We start from the raw sequence: 18,338 nt of genomic DNA on the forward strand, positions 1-18,338 counted from the left end.
CCCCCTCAGATTACAGCGATGGCGCCGGCGGCCCCCACCGTGTGGACGCCTCTCCGTGAACTCTCCTGGCAGCTCTCGGCTGGGCCTCAGGCCCCGGGGGCTCCAGCCCCTCCAGCCCGGACCCTGGGGAGGCCAGACCTGAACTTCCTGGGTGACACGAAGTACTCCAGCACCCACTTCCCCGGCGGGCGCCAGGCCTCCTCGTTCCTGGTGAGGGAGCCCGGCGCCCGCCCCCCTCCCCCCGCTGGGGTCAGGCCTTGGGGACGTTGGCGTGTTGGGGCAGGAGGCTGGCCGAGCGGGTGGAGGCGTGCAAGCGGCCGCGCAGTGTTCCCGCTCCACACCTTCCCCGCCTCCCTGGGAGGGACCAGGGACCTAAAGGAGAGGCTCAGAGGCCACGCCACAGGGCGGGAGGACAGGCTCAAAGTCTCTGACAAACAGAGGACTCAGGTGAGGCCGCGGAGCCTTGTTGGGGACATTTAATAACATGAAACCTTTCGTTTTCCTTTTGTTTTCCAATGAGACACATTCTCAAAGTTCAGATTTAAAAGTTATAAAAGGCGATACGGTGAAAAGCTTCCCAGCCTCCCCGTTTTCTTCCTTGAAGGGAAACGCTGTTGACGGTTCCCATTTCACCAGATCTTTTCCAAACTTCTTTTTTTTAAAAAAGATTTATTTATTTATTTCTCTCCCCTTCCCCCCTACCCCGGTTGTCTGTTCTCTGTGTCTATTTGCTGCGTCTCCTTTGTCCACTTCTGTTGTTGTCAGTGGCACAGGAATCTGTGTCTCTTTTTGTTGCGTCATCTTGTTGTGTCAGCTCTCCGTGTGTGCAGCGCCATTCCTGGGCAGGCTGCACTTTCTTTCACGCTGGGCGGCTCTCCTTACGGGGCACACTCCTTGCGCGTGGGGCTCCCCTACGCGGGGGACACCCCTGCGTGGCACGGCACTCCTTGCGCGCATCAGCACTGCGCATGGGCCAGCTCCACACGGGTCAAGGAGGCCCGGGGCTTGAAACTTGGACCTCCCGTGTGGTAGGCGGACGCCCTAAGCACTGGGCCAAGTCTGCTTCCCCCAAACTTCTATTTAAAACCTTCCGGGCGTCGAGGCTCTTTCGGGTACTGACACCCCTGTGGCTCGGCACTATTTTGGAGGAGCGATGACCTTGGGGCTGTCTTTACATTATTTTATTTTTCCTTCTTTATTTTTTTTAAATGTTACATTAAAAAAATATGAGGTCCCCATATACCCCCCCACCCCCCTCACCCCACTCCTCCCACATCCACAGCCTCTTCCGTCATCGTGGCACATTCATTGCATTTGGTGAATACATTCTGGAGCACTGCTGCCCTGCATGGATTATAGTTTACACTGTAGTCCACACTCTCCCCCAGTCCACCCAGTGGGCCATGGCAGGACACACAATGTCCAGCATCTGTCCCTGCAGGAGTGGGGCCATCTTTGGAGCGATGCAGCTTGTCCATCCCCTGGCATTGAGTTATCTTTTTTGGGGGAGGAGAGAGGGAGAACCAGGTAGTTGGTTGCTATGGTTACTTCAAGCCACGCTGCTGGGAATGCTGTGGGGACCAGCTTAGTGTCACCCCTTTACTGTCTCAAATGTGTTATCTCCAGTGGGGTCCTGCCCTGCCCTGGGTCACCTCAGACAGGGGCACCTGCCTGCCCGGATGTGGCAGCCAAATGCCTTCCTCTCACACCGAAGCAGGCAATGCCTCGGCGCCCTGCAGGCTGCGCCCCGCGCGGTGACCCTGCTCTCAGGTGTGCCTCTTTCTAGGGCTGCACGTCTGCTGGGGGATCAGATGCCAGCCTGCTGGAGCTGGCGGCTAGATGAGTTTGGAGAGGAGGAGGAGGACAGTGCCTTCACATTTGACACAATTAGCTGGAGAACTGCCAGCCCCCAGGAAAAGACAGCCGATTGCCGAAGACGAGGCCCAGCCCGAACAAGCGGACTGCTGGTGCTGCTTTCCTCTCGAATGCAGACTTAACTAAAGCGGCTGCTAAATTCAGACACTGAAATACACACCATCTCTTCAGACCCTAGCGGTCACCGCTTTGGCTAGGACTAGAATCGACCTTTGACAGTGGAGGTAGTTTAGGCCCAGAGAGCCAGGTGCTTGCGAGGTCCCACAGCTGACACTTCACAGCCACTCCTCCATCTCCTTCGGTTTGGGGACAGATGTTTTCTGAAAACAAATACAGGTGGGTCTGATAAAATTATCCATGTGTGTAAGCTTCACAGGCCACTCCCCCGTGCCCTTTCCCGGTGGGCGGTGGGCTTGCTTCTCTGCACAGGGCCCGCTCCCGGCTGCGGCCCCCTCCCCAAGCAGCGGCTGAGGCCTGTGGCGCGTCTGCATGACGGCGGGGGCTCAGCCTGACCGCGGCTCCCTGGTCCCACACCCCAGCGTCCTCAGCTGCGAAGCAGCTTGCAGCAGGCGCAGGGAGGGGAGAGCGCACCTGTCATCTTCCTTGCCCGGTGTCCATTGCCGCTTCCTGGAGGGGCCATTCACCCAGCACCTGCCTCCTCCTGTGGATGCTGCAGCCTCAGCTCCCCCCTGTCCCCAGCCCGGAGCAGCCAGGGGTGGCCCTGTGGCCCAGGCGTGGCCAGGGTTTAGGCTTTTGAGTGAGGGGGCTGAGGAGAGAGGGCCCACAGGCCCCGTTCATTCCTATGACAACAGGCCCAGTGGACAGTTCCTTTGTCGAAGTGTAAGTGAAAAATAAAAAAGGTGAAAAGATGACCTACAAAATGGAATGAGTGCCAGGCCCAGATGCAACTCAGTAGTTAAGGAGGGGAGGGTAAGGCGGTAAATCTGGATCTGAGAGCATTTGAGGAGCTGGGAGAGAGACCCCAAAATAAGAGGTCTATTTTTTAAGTTAACATGATTGATATCCCATGGGAATAAAACCAGAGTTTGCTTTCCTAACCCGTTTATCGCATTTATATAATTCCGAGAGTTTGAGCTAGACGCCTCACCTGCCGTCCACGCAGAGGGGAGGTGGCCGTGATTTGCTGCGCCCTGCCTCTCTGACGCTGATGACTGGGGAGGGCACAGACGGCTCGCAGTCATCTCTTCCTTGGAAGACGCTGGGGCCACTCGAACCCGACTGGGGATTTTTCTAGGCTTATGAATGATGTTGTGTGTTACAAGATTGAGAACCCAAAAAAGGAAGGCGAGGTTGCCTTTTTCTAAGAGCCCTTAGAAAAATAATAAAAAAAAAAAGAATTAAAAAAAAAAAATAAAGAGCCCTTAGAACCCCAGGCTTAGATAATTGGGGTGATGATCACATTTAGCTTGTTTTCCCGTTTCTCCCAATTCCTGGGTACCTATTATGGGATGCTGGAGCTGCCCGAGCAAGGTGGGTGCGTTTAACCCTGTGAACGCCGTGCCGCGGGGCGCTCCGCTGTCTGGGGGGAAGCGTTGCCTGGTCAAGCCTCCCCGGGGAAGCACACCTCCCAGTCCCTGCAAGCCTGCTGGTCTCGGTGTTCTTTACATTTCCGGAGGCGGCTAAGCGCTGGGGAGGGGCCGGGGCCGGAGGTAGGGGCAACCCCTGCAGCTTCTCCAAGGGCCTTCTGCAGGGAGAGGCCAGTCCCCTGGGTGAGGGACCTCCGTGACTCAAGCATGGCGAGAGGCCGGTAATGGTGGAAAAGCCACAGTAACGGGGTGATGGCTACGCTAGCCGTCATTGTACTATTCTCTCCTCTTTTGTGTGTTGAAAGATTTCCCTAAGAACCTGTCCAACAGTTTATTATTTATTTTTTTTATATTTTAAATTTATTTTCTTGTCTCCTTTCAAGCAATGCTTTAAAAGATTGAGGAAAATTAAAAAAAAAAAAGGTCACTTCAGAGTCTCACGGGGTCATTTTTAAACGGTCACACTTGTGGGTGAAGACCCTGACCCCGTGTGCCGCCAGCGGCTCACCCTCGAGCCGCCCGCGAGGGGCTGGGCTGAGCAGGTGCGGCGTGGCCCTGGGAAACGCCTGCCCGTTTGCCACTTCCTGGGCTCCGTGGGCCAGTGCCAGAAGGAATCGCAGGTCCAGGGCGAGGCTGACCCTCTGGCCGCTGGGAAGTGGTCCCTGACCCGGCATTTGCAAGTTGGGTGGGTGACGCGGAGCCCCCCCGCGGGGCACGGGGTGGCCTCGGGTCTCTGTCCAGGTCGCCTGCGGAGCCTCAGTCCTCGTCCCGCAGCCTCGCCCACCAGCGCCCCGGGCGGCCCCTCTCCCGTGTGGCCTTGGCTTGGAAGCTTGGCGAGGTGCGCTGCAGGCCCAGAGCTCCTGGTGGAGAGCCAGGAATGTGCATTTTAGATAAATATCCCGGCAGTTTGATGCGGCTTTGAGAAAGCCCTCCAGGGAGGCCCTGGGCCATTGAAGAAGACACCAGCCGCGAAGGGCAGGTGATGTCCACTGAGGCCAGAGGGACAAACACTGCATCCAGGGAAGGCTTCAGGAGGCCTGGAGACTCAACAGACGCAGGCCCTGCTCAAAATGGGGGGGCGCCGAGGATGAACGCACTGACGTGATGGGCCCCTCACATAAACCAGCCATTCCATGCAGCCCCTTCACTGTCCATATGTCCGCATCACTCAGTGATGACCAAGGCTCGTATGTCCATAAACTTTTAGGGACAAGTGGTACTTTGGGGTTAGTTGATGCCTATTATGTAAAAAATAATAAAAGAAGAAATCGTCACTATGTTCCAGCTAGAGCCACGACAGATCTTTTGTGGTGTCAGCACTGTATCGCGTTACACAATGGCCTTCATTTGAAGCCTGCCAAAAACATGCTCATTTTCATGTTAGAAAAAAAAGTTTCAATGTTAAATTATACTCAAATATTTTTCACGAGTATGTAAAGACAGGATGAAACTATTTAAAACACACAGTAGCTATTAGAGTGGCTTCTAATCAGCTAAGGAAAGTGATGGGATGGGAGAGGTCTCCTTAGAGGCTTTTAAACTGATAAGGCAGGCAACTGAGAAAAATTATCCCGATGCAAAAATGTTTGAATGAAGAGAACCTAGCCATCTAATCAAAGGCGATCCCTTCATTATGCTGGAAACAAATGTACATTTTTGAGCAATGAAACTCGCAAGCTTATTTATATGCAAACAAACCAATAAATATATAAGACACTGGGACTGAAACAATAGTGTGAAGTTGCCTACTCAATATACAGTCTCTCATTCTTTTTTAGTAAAAGAACTTTACATTGCAAGGTCACCAATGGCCCAGCTAATTTTTCAATCGTCTTTGAAGACAGATGTAAACTGTAAGCCTCACATGGGATGGGGCTTCTGGGAAAGCACTTTAAAAGGGTTTTTGCCTCAGCTGACAGATGTGTGTCTTTCTGCCCCATCTCCTTTTCGCCTGCCTGGAATGTGTATGTGATGGGTGGAGTTCTGGCAGGCACATTGAGACCATGAGGGAATAGCGATGGTAGATGCCATATCCAGGATGGTGAAAGAGAAAAATAGAAACACCCCTAATGTTCTTGTGAGAAAATAGGCCCCTATCTTGTTTAAGCCACTATTGGTTTTATTACCTCAATCTGAACTTGTCCATGTGCCAGGTACTTCTCCAGGTTCTGAGGATGCCGTGGTAAGCAAAACACACCCACAGTCCCTGCCTCGTGGAGTTTATAATTTAGTCAGAATACTGAACATAAGATAGGATAAATACACAAGACATAGAGTTTGTAGGTGCTGAGAAGCATTGGGAGTGCACAGTAAAGCAGAACAGGTGGCTATGAAGGGTTGACATTGGAGGAAAGCTTGAATTTTGGAGACTGTGGCCAGGGAAGCCACGTGGGAGTTCCCGGAAGTACTCAGCGACTTTAAAGACTTAACTAAGGCCAGGGAGAGAGCCGGGGGTCTACCTGGAGGGAGAACACTCCAGGCAAGGGGACAGCAAGTACAGAGTTAGTGGCACTGGACTGTTGAAGAAGTAGCCAAGGGGCTGTGTGCGTGGAGGAGGGCGATTGAGGGCTGCGTGGCAGGAGCTGAGGTCAGAGAGGTGGCGGGGTCACGTCTTGTAGGGCCTCGTGGGCGCTAACTTCTCCCTTGAGTGACTGGGGCCATGGAAGGGTTTTGGAAGTGTTTGGGTCATGGAAGTGTTTGTTGTAAAATCTGCCTTATACATTAACAGAAGCACTTGGCTATTGTCTCGAGAGGACGCTGACTAGCGCAGGCGGCTGCCCCATCCAGGTGAGAAATGACGATGGCTTGGATCAAGCAAAAGCAGTGGAGGTGGGGAGAAGGGCTTGGGCTCTGGGTAGAAGGAAGAGCCAACAGGATCTTCTGGTGGGCAGGAAACGGACGTGAGAGAAAGAGAGGAGTCAAAGGTTGTGGTCTGAGCAACTGGAAGGATGGAGCTGCCATCAGCCGGGTTGGAGCCGAGCTCCCGGCCACCCTCACCCTGGGGTTTTGAGGGGCAATGTCAGGAGGTATCATTTAGGGGAGTTGAATTTGAGATGCCCATGAGACACCGACTGAAGATGCTGAGTCGAGAGAGACACATAAGTCAGAAATTAAGGGGAGACGTCTGGCTAGGCTAGACGAGCATGACCAATGAGGAGGCCACCCCGTGAGTGAGTGGAGCGAGAACAAGAGGCTCTCAGGAGTGAACGGGGGCCTCTCGATGTGTAGAGATTGGGAGATGGGGGCTGGGGGTGGAGGGAAACCCCGCAAAGGAGGGCGAGGTGGGGAGGCCAGAGGGCACGGTGGGAAGCCAGCGAGCCTGAGGCCAGGCGGCCGAGTGAAGGAGACGCCTCCTGGACGAGGGAGGGAGAGACGACCTCCAGTGCCCTCAGGTAGGGTGAGCTGAAGCTCAGGTACGAGGTTCGGGAGAACTGCCCAGATGAAACAGTTCATAGACTTCCGGGCACAAAGTAAGTGTTCAACGCATAAAGGGTGTCACTGTTTCTCAGTTAATTTCGTCCTCCTATAGAGCAGCGAAGGCATCCCGACCTAAAGCAGCAGGTGGGGCACGGGATGCTGCTGCTAGCCTGGGCAGAAGGCTGGACAGGGAGCCCTCCCATTAAGTCTCATACCTGTGATAGAAACGCTGTACATACTCACACACACACACACACACACACACACACACACACGGTGTCAGCACATCCAATAGGATTTTCTGTCTCTCTGTCCAATATGGCAGTCCCTTAGTCACATGACTAGTGTGACTGCGGAGCTGAACTTTAAATTAAAAAATGGAATTTTAATGAATTGCAACTTACATTTTAACAGCCACTTGCAGCTAGCGGCTACCATATTGAACTGCACCATTCTAAACTTATTTACAAATATTCTCTTTCCAGATGATCAGTTTAATAATTGTGTTTTAACCCAAAGTGTGGTACTTAAGGGCCCTTTCATAACATTTAAAAATATCTGATCTCCAGGAGAGGAAAATCTGGGTGAGCAAAGTGGCGTGACCCGTGAGGGAGCTGAAGACACAGCAGACTCCCATCTTGGTTCCTTGCTTCACTGTGGGACCCGGCAAGTCGGTGCCCCCCGAGAGCCTGCTTCTGCCTCTGTGAAGTGGGGCGGGAGCAGCTTGCCCTCCGGGTGGGACCCGTGCAGAATGGGCATGCGGGGCCCAGGAAGCCCAGGCAGGCCCTGCTGAGCCGGCCAGTGCCACTGCGCGGACTGCGCTCCCAGGCTGGTCCGGCCTCCGGGGCTGGGGGATGGCACTGGCCAGAGTGTCCACAGCCCAGCGGGAGAGAGGCCTAGGAAGCTGAGGGTGGGTGGGCTGTGGGCTGTGGGCTGGTGGGCTGGTGGGCTGCAGGCTGGAGGGTTGTGGGCTGGTGGGCTGGTGGGCTGGTGGGCTGTGGGCTGTGGGCTGGTGGGCTGCGGGTTGGTGGGTTGCGGGCTGGTGGGCTGGTGGGCTGGTGGGCTGCGGGTTGGTGGGCTGTGGGCTGGTGGGCTACGGGCTGGTGGGCTGGTGGGCTGGTGGGCTGTGGGCTGTGGGCTGGTGGGCTGTGGGCTGTGGGCTGCGGGCTGGTGGGCTGGTGGGCTGCGGGCTGTGGGCTGGTGGGCCGCGGGCTGCGGGCTGCGGGCTGTGGGCTGCGGGCTGGTGTGCTGCTGGGCTGCAGGGGGGCGGGGGCTCTTCCATGACCCCCGCGCGGGCTCTGCCCTCGTCCTGGGGCCTGAGGCCACTCATCCTGCTTGTGGTCAGGATCTCAAATGACCGCAGTCCAGGCCCCTGCAATATCTTCATCAAGGGTGGGAAGCAGCCGGTAGCCTGCTGAGGACGGGTCCGGCCTTTTTGTGCCTCACGAGCACCTTTAAGGCCAAGAACCAGCCCCCCCCGGAGGCCTCGTGGGCCCTGGGGCTGGGGGTAGCTTGCACGTTCCATGGCCCCGTGGAGGGTGCCTCGTGTGGCCCTGTTTCAACAGCGACCCCCAAAACCACACAGGTGGGCTGAAGGGCAGGGGTGAGGGCGGAAGAGAGGGCTGGCACCGCCTGGCGGGCCGGAGGCGCGCTGCCCTGTGGCTCTCCCACCAGACCCTGGGGTGCCAAGTCCAGAGGGCGCACAGGTGGGGCCTGGGACCAGGCGTCCTGGCCTCAGAGTCCTTGAGGCTTCTGACCCCAATGCCCAGGGCCTGGGGAGGAAGGAGAGAGGAGAGCAGGGCCCCAGGGGGCTCCCCGGCAGCACCCCCCGCCCTCGGGGTCCCAGCTGAGCCACGGCCCGTGGAAAGGCCGCGCAGGCCCTGTCCTGCCTGTCGCCTGGTGTTTGTGGTCCCCGGCAGGTGACTCCCCCTCCTGCACCTCCTCTTCCTCACCAGGGACCTGGAGGGGACACTGCTGCTGCAACCATCCCAGGTCCCCGCATCTGGAAGACGCCACCACGGCACCCGCCCGAGGCCCCCGCTGCTGTGCGGTGCGTCTCCAGCCTGACAAGTAGACCCAGCAGACCTATTTCTAGGGTCCCCACCATGTGGGCTGCGTGAGGCAGATGAACCAGTTACAGGACACGGGCCTCTGCCGCCGAGACAGGTACGAGCGTGCGGGGCGAACGCCACGCAAGGCACATACTCCTGTGGAAGCGTGGCGCGTGCGTGGTCCAGCGGGAAGCGGGTTGGACTGCTGCTAGGGTGTAGCGGGAGGGCTTCCTGGGGGAAGCAGGGTCTGTGATATAGGATCTGAGGGGCTGGGGGGATTTTCACGGGGGGGGGGGGTGCTGAGAGCGGACAGCTTTGGGTGAGAGTTGTCCAGGAATAGCGGGGGCGTGGGCCGGGGTTGCCGGGAGGCACCCCGAAGCTTCCAGGTCGGGTCGGGGAAGGGGGTGGGTTCTGGAGAGGTGAGGCGGGCCGGGTGGTAGACCGCAGCCGTCCTTCCTCCAGCACGAGACGGCAGCTTTTGTTCTCAGGACCCAATCTGAAGGCACACGGTTCAGAGTGGGGGTGTCCCGTGACGAGCAAAGCCTGGTGGAAAGGAGGGGGCTGGATGGCGGAAGAATCTAGAGCAATCACGGAGAGTGACGGGGACGAGCCGAAGTCGGGTCGAGCAGTTTGGCCCTGGGTGACCGGACGTATCAAAGCATTTTAGAACTGTGGGTGACCTTTGAAGATTTAAGCTCTGGGAGCCATTTGAGAAAACAGAGGCCCAGGAAAAGAACCCAGCGCAAGGCTACCCGGCTAGGTAGGGCCAAGAGACGAACTCACGTCAAAGGGGAAGAAGATCAGGGCAAGGAGTCGAGCAGGTAATAGGATGACACCTCTGGAGTCTCAGGTTTCGGGAACCACTGGAATAGCCAGGCTGTGGGCAATGTGGGCTTAGAGCCCACGGGGTGCTGAGATTTGGGGCACCGTCAACACAGAGCACGCAGCTGGCATCCCTTGGGGCCGTGTGCAGGTAGAGAGAACAGAAGGTGGAAGACGGAGAAAGGCCCCGGCAGCAGGGGCAGTGAGGGAGGCGGGCCGTGGCACGGAGGTGGACGTGGCGGGAAGGGAAAAGGACTGGCCAGCACGGCCCCTTGGCCCTGGTCTCCGGTCCCGCCGCAGCATATCAGAGACGGCTGCAAATCCGTGAGCTCTCCCGTGACGTGCAGGAGCCTTTGTTTCCTGCCCTTGCTTCTCGGCAGGCTCTGTGACGGACGCGCCCCCGGAAGAGCTCCAGTGACACCGTGCTGGGTTCCAGGCCCAGGCCCTGAGGGACTGGCCGCTCGGACCCTGGGGACACTCACTCCTGCAACGCAGCCCCCAGGCCGTGAAGAAGGCCTGGATGCGGGCAGCGTCCAAGACGGGGAAGCAACACTCCCAGCCGGCCAGCGTGCGGGGAGCCACCTGAAAGTGGGTTCTTTCACTCCGTGCCCACGGACGCTGCATGGCGCAGGGACGAGCCACCCCGCTCAGCCCTGCTCGGGCTGCAGATCTGTGAGCAAATTAAACGACTCTTCTCGTCTCAGCGCACCGAGTTTTGGGGTGGCTGGTTACACAGCACGTGCGTCCTCCCAGGTGCATCCGACGGATGTGCTCGGGTTTCCTCTCCAAGGGCACGGGGGTGGCGGGGGCGTCCCTCTCCCACCAGCCTCCCTCTCCTCTGCTTGGCCGAGGGTGCACCCTCCACCGGAGGCTCAGAGGGCCTCGGGCCTCCGTGGGGTCCGTCTGGGAATGGTCACACAAAGGGGGCTCCTGCTGCCTCAACGAGAGAGCAGAACCAGCGCTCACCTGAGGGGCCCACTGGCAGCAGCTCCTTTACTCAGCCTGCATAGAGTGAAAATTGGGAAATCAGTGGTATCGAGACTCCGAGACTAACATTTTTATTTCATGGAATAAAAAAACAACATGTGTGTCTCACACAATGTGTTGGTCAAATGAAGAGCGCGCCCGCGGCCTAAGGCCCGGCTTCCTCTCCCGTGAACACGTGGAGGAGGCAGCGTCTGCTGAGCCATGTCGAGCCGGTCACGGTGACAGCTGGGGAGCAGGGGCCACAGCTGAACCCGGGCACAAGTAGCTGAAGCATCTAAACAACTTGATGTCTGTATTTTTTGTACATTTATTTTTTAAAAAAAGCATAGGAAATGAATAAAATGCCACCTAGAAATTACAATAAATAAATTATTTCCGGTTAAGCGTGCAAACCAGTCCTCTAAGTTTCGCCAAGATTATGTCCTCTGGATGTGGGATTGTCCCCGCCTCCCTCCCGTGCAGGACGGCGCCCACATTAGCTCCCAGACCCCGGACCGTGCTTCCGGGCACGACGCGTGGGAGCTGCCTGGGGCCTCAGCGCTGGCTGGCACCGCGGGCTTCGGCAAGCGGCGTCTGACTGGCTTCCAGGAACCCTGGAGAAAACAGCCAGGGGAGCGTCGGGCCAGGCCCGTCTTCAGAAGACCTCTTCAGGAAATCTCTCCCTGAGTCTCAGGAAGACAGAACTTGGCCTGTGGTTTTGCGCTCAGAAGAAAATGGCTGCCTGAGGCCCCTGCAAGCGAGTGATGTGCCTGGTGGACAGTCAGCCAAAGGGGGCCGATCTGCCCCCGGGAGGACGCAGACCACTAGAGTGGGCCTCGGAAGAGGCCGGGAGGCTGGGGAAGGTGGAGAACGTCGGCCCAGGGCTGAAGCTGCAATTTTAGGAGATGAAATTTCAGCTGAGGGAAGGAAGCCAGAGCCCTCCTCTTGGCTCAAGAGGCTAAAGGTAACGGGCAGGGAGCCAGCCTTTCAGAGGGCAAGGCTGCTGCTGGCACAGGCGGCACTGAGGGCACTAGAAACAAACCAAATTCCTCCCCAGAAAGAGCTGAAGAGGCTGTGGAGAAGACCTTGAGGAGACCACAAAGCTCCTGAGAGAAGCGGCGTGGCCCTGGAACAAGCCGAGGCGGTGCCTTCCCTGAGCACAGTGAAGCCAAGGCCAGGGCCCTGGCCACGGCAGAACTGCGGACTGTGTGACGCCGACAGGCCCTAACAAGTACACGGCCTGACTGGGTGTGTTTCCTCACAGCTCCCAGAATCCTCAGGCACAAGGGCCTAACCTGAGAAAAAGCTGCTCAGAAACGAGCAGGAGGGATCCGGCTGAGGAAGAGTGAACTGTGGAACCCAGTTAAAGACACTAAAAAGGTACAGTCAGAACACAAACCCACAAATGATAGCTAGAGATTCCAGGACGAGTAGCAACTGAGAGTGTGAGGAGAAATGTTCTTGAAACATACTCCAGCCTCATGGTGCCTCTTCCCACTTGAAAAGAGATGTGGCTCCCATATTAATAGGTATCAATAGAACTGATCTGCTAAAAAAAAAAAGGAGAAAAAAGAGATACAGCTCCCAAACCTTCTAGTTCACGACCAGGAAACAACCCCGCAAGGGCGCTGGTCAATGGCAGCATAGCAGGGTGGCCGGAGGTGACCGGGGGACTGTCCCAGCCACGCTGGCAGTGAGAACATGAGCCCTGGGGTGGCCAGACCTGCCAGTCTGGATTTTTACGTGGAAATGTTACCAATTCAAATATGAGCATAAGCAGTCCTTGCAAAGACTGTGCAGGCTAGCCAAGATGCCCCGGACCAGGTCACCGTGCAGCTGCTCCAAGCAGGAGAGGGAGATGCTTGTAGACTGGTCCCTCAAAGACGTCCACGGCCAAACCCTTGAAATCTGAGTATTCACCTTACATGGCAGAAGGGAGCTGGCAAACTCCTTAAGTTAAGGCTCTTAAGATGGGAGATTTCCCTGGCTTATCTGCCCTGGTTCATCCGGGTGGGCTTAGAAAGGAAATTTCCTTCTAAGTGAAAGGGGGGGGGGCATCACGGGAGCCCAGCTTGAGGACGACTCGAGGGCCGCGAGCTGAGGCAGGCCGGTGGCCTCTCGAAGCTGGAGGTGGCAAGGAAACGGGTTCTCCCAGCCCCCCGAAGGTCCCCGCCAACACCTCGATTTTAGTCCCGCGAAACCCATGGCTTCTGACCTCCGCAACTGCCAGATAACACATCTGTGGTGTTGAAGTCACCAAATTTGTGCTCATTTGTCACAGCAGTCCTAGGGAGCCACTCTGCAGTAATTTTAAACTTTTTAGGAGGACGAAAATATACTCTAAATTTCTGTTTAAATATCCAAGTACTGTTGCAGTTGGGAGAACCACACATGACAGCTCAGATTTCTCTCATTTCCAGGACTCATGGACAAGGGCACTCAAGGTGAATTTCTGCAGCGGGCTAGACACATGAAGATCAGAGAACAGGGGAGTCCCTTACCACGGCAGACATGCAGCATGTCTTTTCTGGCTGGACAAATTATTGCCACCTCCCAAGGGACAAGCACATCTTTATCAGGTGATCAGGAGAACTCAAAACCCAGCTGTCCCAACCAGGTAGCACTGGCGGTCCCTAAAGGCAGGCAAAACTTGCTGCGTGGCCATACACGCAAGCCCTTAAGTCCACAGGACCTCTAGGTAAATAGTAAGAGTAAAAGGCACATTGTCATTTCATCCAGGGCCCCTGTGAGAGCAGGGGCCTTGGTGGGCGCCTAGGGATGGGAAGCGCATCTCTGAAGGGGACAAGCTCTGCTTCCCATTCCACACCCAGGGGCTGCCACCCTGAGCTGGGCCAGTGGCGCCCCTTCCCTCTCATTACATCCGTTCTGCAAAGAACCTCAGCTCAGAGGACATGAACTGCGACGCTGCGTCAGAGCAGAATTTGTCACGTCTGTGGCGCGAGTTGGAGACGAGCTGCGGGCGGTGCTGGGAAATGCCTCCTGCAGGTCCTTCCATGCAGCTCCTCCTCTTCAGGACTTCTGCTTGGGAAGGCTAACGGGGGGCCAGCGCCCGGCTCTGCATCTCAGGGAGGCCTGTGGGGGCAGATGCAGTTACTGCGCTGGGTCCGCCGGCCCCTGCATGTCCAGCAAGGGGACGGCTGTGCTGCCGTTGCCCACACTCTCCTTGTTGGGGTGGGAGAAGGTGTAGGGTTCGCTCTCGGACTCCGGAGGGGAGGCTGGGGGTGGCTCTTCTGCGGCCACCTTCGCCGTGGGTGCCCGGGAACCCATGAGGGGCGGGGAGGGAGGGCAGTCCCCCATGGGGCCCTGGAAGGGCCGGTAGGCGTCCACCTCCGGCTGGAGGAAGGACCCGCTGGAGTCCTGCAGCAGGTGGCCGTACACCATGGTGTCGTCAATGACCGCGTACACGTGCGAGTCGTTGTCCTTGCGTCCCTTCTGGAACTTTTTTGGCTGCCTCGGCAGCTGGGTGTTGATGTTGCCGTCGTAGACGCCGACAGCGGGGCCCTTGTTTACCTTCTTCTTCCTAGGGGGAGAAAGGAAATTCAGAAAGCAGACAACCCGGGATGTGCCCGATCATACGGCCCGGCCCAAAGGTAGGCTCCTCAGGTCCTGAAGGGTCTCCCCAGCGCCCCCAAATCGCTTAGCATTTGACACCAAAACTGCTGACCTCAGGGAGCACAGAGAAAGGACCAGCTTTTGTCTTTTTAGGAGACACCAGGGATTGAACCCAGGACCTCGTCCATGGGAAGCAGGAGCTCAACCCTTGAGCTACACCCACCGCCCCGTCTCCAGTTTTCAAGGTGGAAACTAAAGGGTCGCAGCTGGCAGAGTGGCTTAGAGCGGGTGCCTTCAATGCACCAGCCTTGCTCAGGCTCGTCCTCGATGGCAGATTTGCAGTATCCAGTGGGGGAGATGGCTGGCAGCCCTCCCCTCCCCTGTGGGCAATGGTGCTTCCAGGCCCTTCTAAAGTGCATCAGGCTCAGGCTCGCACAGGCCACCCCAGGACCCGGTACTGTCCCGTGGCTGACGCTGCCCTTCTAGATGTCCAATGACAACACGGTGCCTCAGGCCGGAAGCCTGCATTTCTGTGTTCAACTTGAGTTGAGGGAGAGAAGATCAGAAGCCAGTTCTGAGCAATTGGCTCCAAAAGAGAAAGTGCTGAGAAGAAGACCCGATTCAGGCTGCACTGCCGGAGCGCTCAAGAGCACCAGGAACGTTTGGTTTTTACTGTTCTTGGAAACCAGGATGTGGACGGGCATCTGCGTTCCCCACCAGGGGAAACAAAGGCTGCGCCGCCGTCTCGGAACCACACAGCAGGGAGGCCGGGTTTTCAGCTGGCCGGCGAGTGGAGAGGAGGACAGCAGGCCGGCCAGCCCGCCGGCCCTGCGTGTGCAGGCTGTTCACTAGCTGGGGGCAGGCTCCCGGCACTTTCCTGGGATGAAAAGTGAAGCTACTACCTTCAGCTCGCAACACCGAGTCTCTGGCCAGGAGGATGGGCCCCCAAGGTCCGGCCGTGGTGATACTTCCACGACCACTTTCTAGTGCTGCGCCCAAATGGCTGATTTATTTGCCTGCCTCCGTCTTCCCTGTGCTCCCCTGGACTGAGCTCTGCAGCAGGGCCCGTCGTGCTCGCCGTGGCTCCCGTGGCACCCCGCGTGGCTCTTAGTGCCCAGGAGGCCTTTGGAAAACACGTTCACCGAACGGGTGTGTTGGCACCGTTTCCCTGCCATCTCCCACAGCAACTTATGCACACCTGCCAGCCAGTGACCTCACCCGTGGCCAGGGAGTGACCCTCAGGCCAGAACTGCGGCCGTTTAGAGCAGACGCCCTCCTGGGGGGAGCAGGGGCCCGGCGTCGATGCCACAGGTTCACATTCTGTGCAGCCCAGACAAGGCAGCTTCCTGGGAGAAGCAGGAAGTGACGTTGGGAAGAAGCCCCTGTGGGATGTGTGCACAGTGGCCTTTCGCAGAGAAAAGCGCTCTCCTGTGTCTGCTGGGAGCAGGTCTGCCGTCTCAGGGGACACCTTTTTAGACAGTCTCAGGTCAGGGATTTCAGTTGTTTGCTCCGTCACGGCCACCATTCATAAAAAATGTTTTCATTTTGAAACTTTCTGGAAGGTCAGATCATGCTAAGGAAAACACATTTCTCCCCCTTCCCCATGGTTTCACACAGAAATCTGAGTAGAATTTATGAAGTCTGGTGGCAGCATGGACTCTCTCTAAGAATGGTCCTCCTTTCCTGAGGCAGAAGCCGCCGTCCCGAGGGGGCGGAAGGTAGAGCGAGTCAGGAGCTGGGCCTGCCTTCCTCTCACCCACAGGGCCAGCTCGTTGGTGCTCGTCTAGAGCTCAATAAACAAGCATAAAATAGACGGTGCGCTCAAGAGCCCCCAGGTCAGCGAGCAGGGGCAACCCGCGTGCGCTTTCCTCAAGGTGGCAGAGCGAGAGGGCTCAGACCTGGCCTGGCAGGGCCTGAGGAAGCTTCTTCCTGCCACGCCCTCCCCTGCGATGACTACAGTCTAACCAGGACACGGTAAATGGTTCACAGGGGCCTCGAGCGGAGGCAGCTTAGGGCTAACTGTAGGCAAAAACGGTCAAGGCACTTCTTCCCTCCCCCGTGTATGGGCTTTCTTTCCCCTCCAAGCATAACTTACATCTGGCAGCATTATTTACTGCTGCTCTTTGGGGCAGAAAGAGGAAGCAAGCAAGCAAAGTCAGCAATTAAAATTACGTCTGGTCTGTGTGACCTGAGGAGATGTCAAAGCAGCTTTGAGAAATTCCACCTACTTCTTTCTCACAAAGCAAATGATGAGTCCGAGCGCAAACAGCAGTAAGGCTCCGCCTCCCACGACCGCGATGACGATGGTGGTCAGGTCTGTGAGCAGAGACACACAGGAGAGAGATGAGGAGACTTGGGTGAAGCCAACGGTGACCGCGTCATAGTCTCCAAAGATGGCTGCCGCCCGTCCCTTCCTGCCCTCTATGCGATGCTCCTCCTCAACTTAGTTGGAGACTATTTCCCTTCCTCTTGAATTTGGGTTGACCGATAGAACATGGCTATGCCATTTCTGGGCCTAACCTTGAAGAGGACCAGCAGCTTGAACTCTCTCTCTGAGGGAAAGATGGCCACCATGGAAGAAGTCTCTGCTAGACCACCATGCTGTGAGGAAGCCCAACCAGCTACGAGGAGACTCCATGAGAAAAAAGACCGAGGAACCCCATCGAGGGTGGGCACCACGGCCCTGGACATATGGCCCCGTTGACCCAGACCAGCCAGACTCCAGCTGTCCGAGGCCTCTGGCTGAGGCCCGGATTCCTTGGAACAGAGATGAGCCATCCAGCTGTGCCTTGTCCAAATTCCTGGCCCATGGGATTGTGAGCAAATAAAATAGTTATCATCATAAGCCTGCTAAATTTTGGGGAAGTTTGCTATGCAGTAATAGATAAGGAAGTAAACTGGGGGGACCTACCAGATCTACTCTAAAGGCTGCTCCAGGCCTACACTACCAGGTGCTGTTCCCAATCACCATGGCCTGTCTTGGAGAAGAGCAGTGCAGATGAGAGTAGAAGAAAGCAGGGCACAGACAGAGTGAAGGAGTTAAGGAAGGGGTTGTTTCATCTAGGCTGTGTTTTCCTAGAGTTGGACAAAGGAAAAAGAAAAAAACTCAGAGAGGGAACGCTGCACCAAACAGGGATTTAGGCATTCTTCCTTGTTCATTAAGAAAATAGAAGGTGAGGTTGAGAGAAAATAGGAATAGAGAAAATGGCAGAAAACGAACATCAGAGAGGAGGAAACCCCAGGCACTGACCGAGAACGGGAGAGAGCTTTCCACTGAGGGCTCTCAGGTCCTGTCAAATCTTTGGCTAACCTGCTGGGGTCTTGGGCAGATACTCCATCTCTCTGATGGCCAGAAAAGGAAGGGGCTGGAAGAAACAACCTCCACGTCCCTTCTAACACTCTCTGATGCTTTGTGTCCATCTCTGAAACGAGGCCACACCAGGGACTGTCTTGCCCCACGTGCAAATAGGAATAGGGCATTTCCTTGCTCAAAAGTCTTCGGGGGCTCCTGTGGCTGTGGGTAAAGGCAGGGTCCTTTGCCGGCTCTGAGGCCTGCCCTGAAGGCATTTCATGGATTCGGTGTTTACTGGTACTAAATATCCACGTACCTGTGCCACACCTTCCAGGTCCCCACATTTTAATCAGGCACACCAAATCCCCGCAATCCTTTTATCATCACCTACTCTCTGCAGAAAAGGAAGCTGAGATCATGGGAGTGCACAGCCTTCCCCTACATCAGAGTAAAGGATTGTGGTAGACTGACTAAAAAAATGCCCTGTTTCTCCCCTCCCTGAAATATGTCCTTTACTCTGCAACTCTGCAGCTTCTCCCATCAAGTGGGAGAATCAAGGCTGCTCACATGACTTGCTTTGGCCAAAAGATGCGGTAGAAGGGATGATGGTGTGTGAGGGCCTACCCTAAGCACCAAGAGACCTTGTGTGCTTCCAGTTTCTCCTGGATGTCCCTGCCTCTACTATGAGAATAAACCCAGGCTGGAGGGTGAGACCAACTGGAGGAGAGCCAAGTACACCCAGTCATCCTAGCTGATTTTGGCTGAGCCCAGACATGGGTGAGTATTTAGGAAAGT

At 56.4% G+C, this 18,338-nt stretch overlaps 1 protein-coding gene and 1 long non-coding RNA gene across 2 annotated transcripts in view; one reads left to right on the top strand and one right to left on the bottom strand.

The window, feature by feature from the left end:
* Positions 1–383: 383 nt before the first annotated feature.
* Positions 384–10,396, top strand: LOC101435733 (uncharacterized). Its single transcript, XR_188907.4, has 4 exons — positions 384–447; positions 6,151–6,209; positions 8,795–9,005; positions 10,093–10,396. It is a non-coding gene; the product is annotated as an uncharacterized lncRNA (long non-coding RNA).
* A 358-nt stretch (positions 10,397–10,754) lies between these two features.
* CDCP1 (CUB domain containing protein 1) overlaps positions 10,755–18,338 on the bottom strand; it is a 64,168-nt gene continuing 56,584 nt past the window's right edge. The window contains exons 8-9 of the mRNA XM_004476777.4: positions 16,480–16,567; positions 10,755–14,219 (exon numbers count right to left, since the gene is read on the bottom strand). Of these exons, the coding sequence (XP_004476834.2) occupies positions 13,790–14,219; positions 16,480–16,567 (518 nt within the window). The 3' untranslated portion in view covers positions 10,755–13,789. The remainder of the gene's footprint in view (positions 14,220–16,479; positions 16,568–18,338) is intronic.

This window comes from Dasypus novemcinctus, chromosome 26, assembly GCF_030445035.2.
Source record: "Dasypus novemcinctus isolate mDasNov1 chromosome 26, mDasNov1.1.hap2, whole genome shotgun sequence".
In the NCBI taxonomy this organism is placed as follows: Eukaryota; Metazoa; Chordata; class Mammalia; order Cingulata; family Dasypodidae; genus Dasypus; species Dasypus novemcinctus.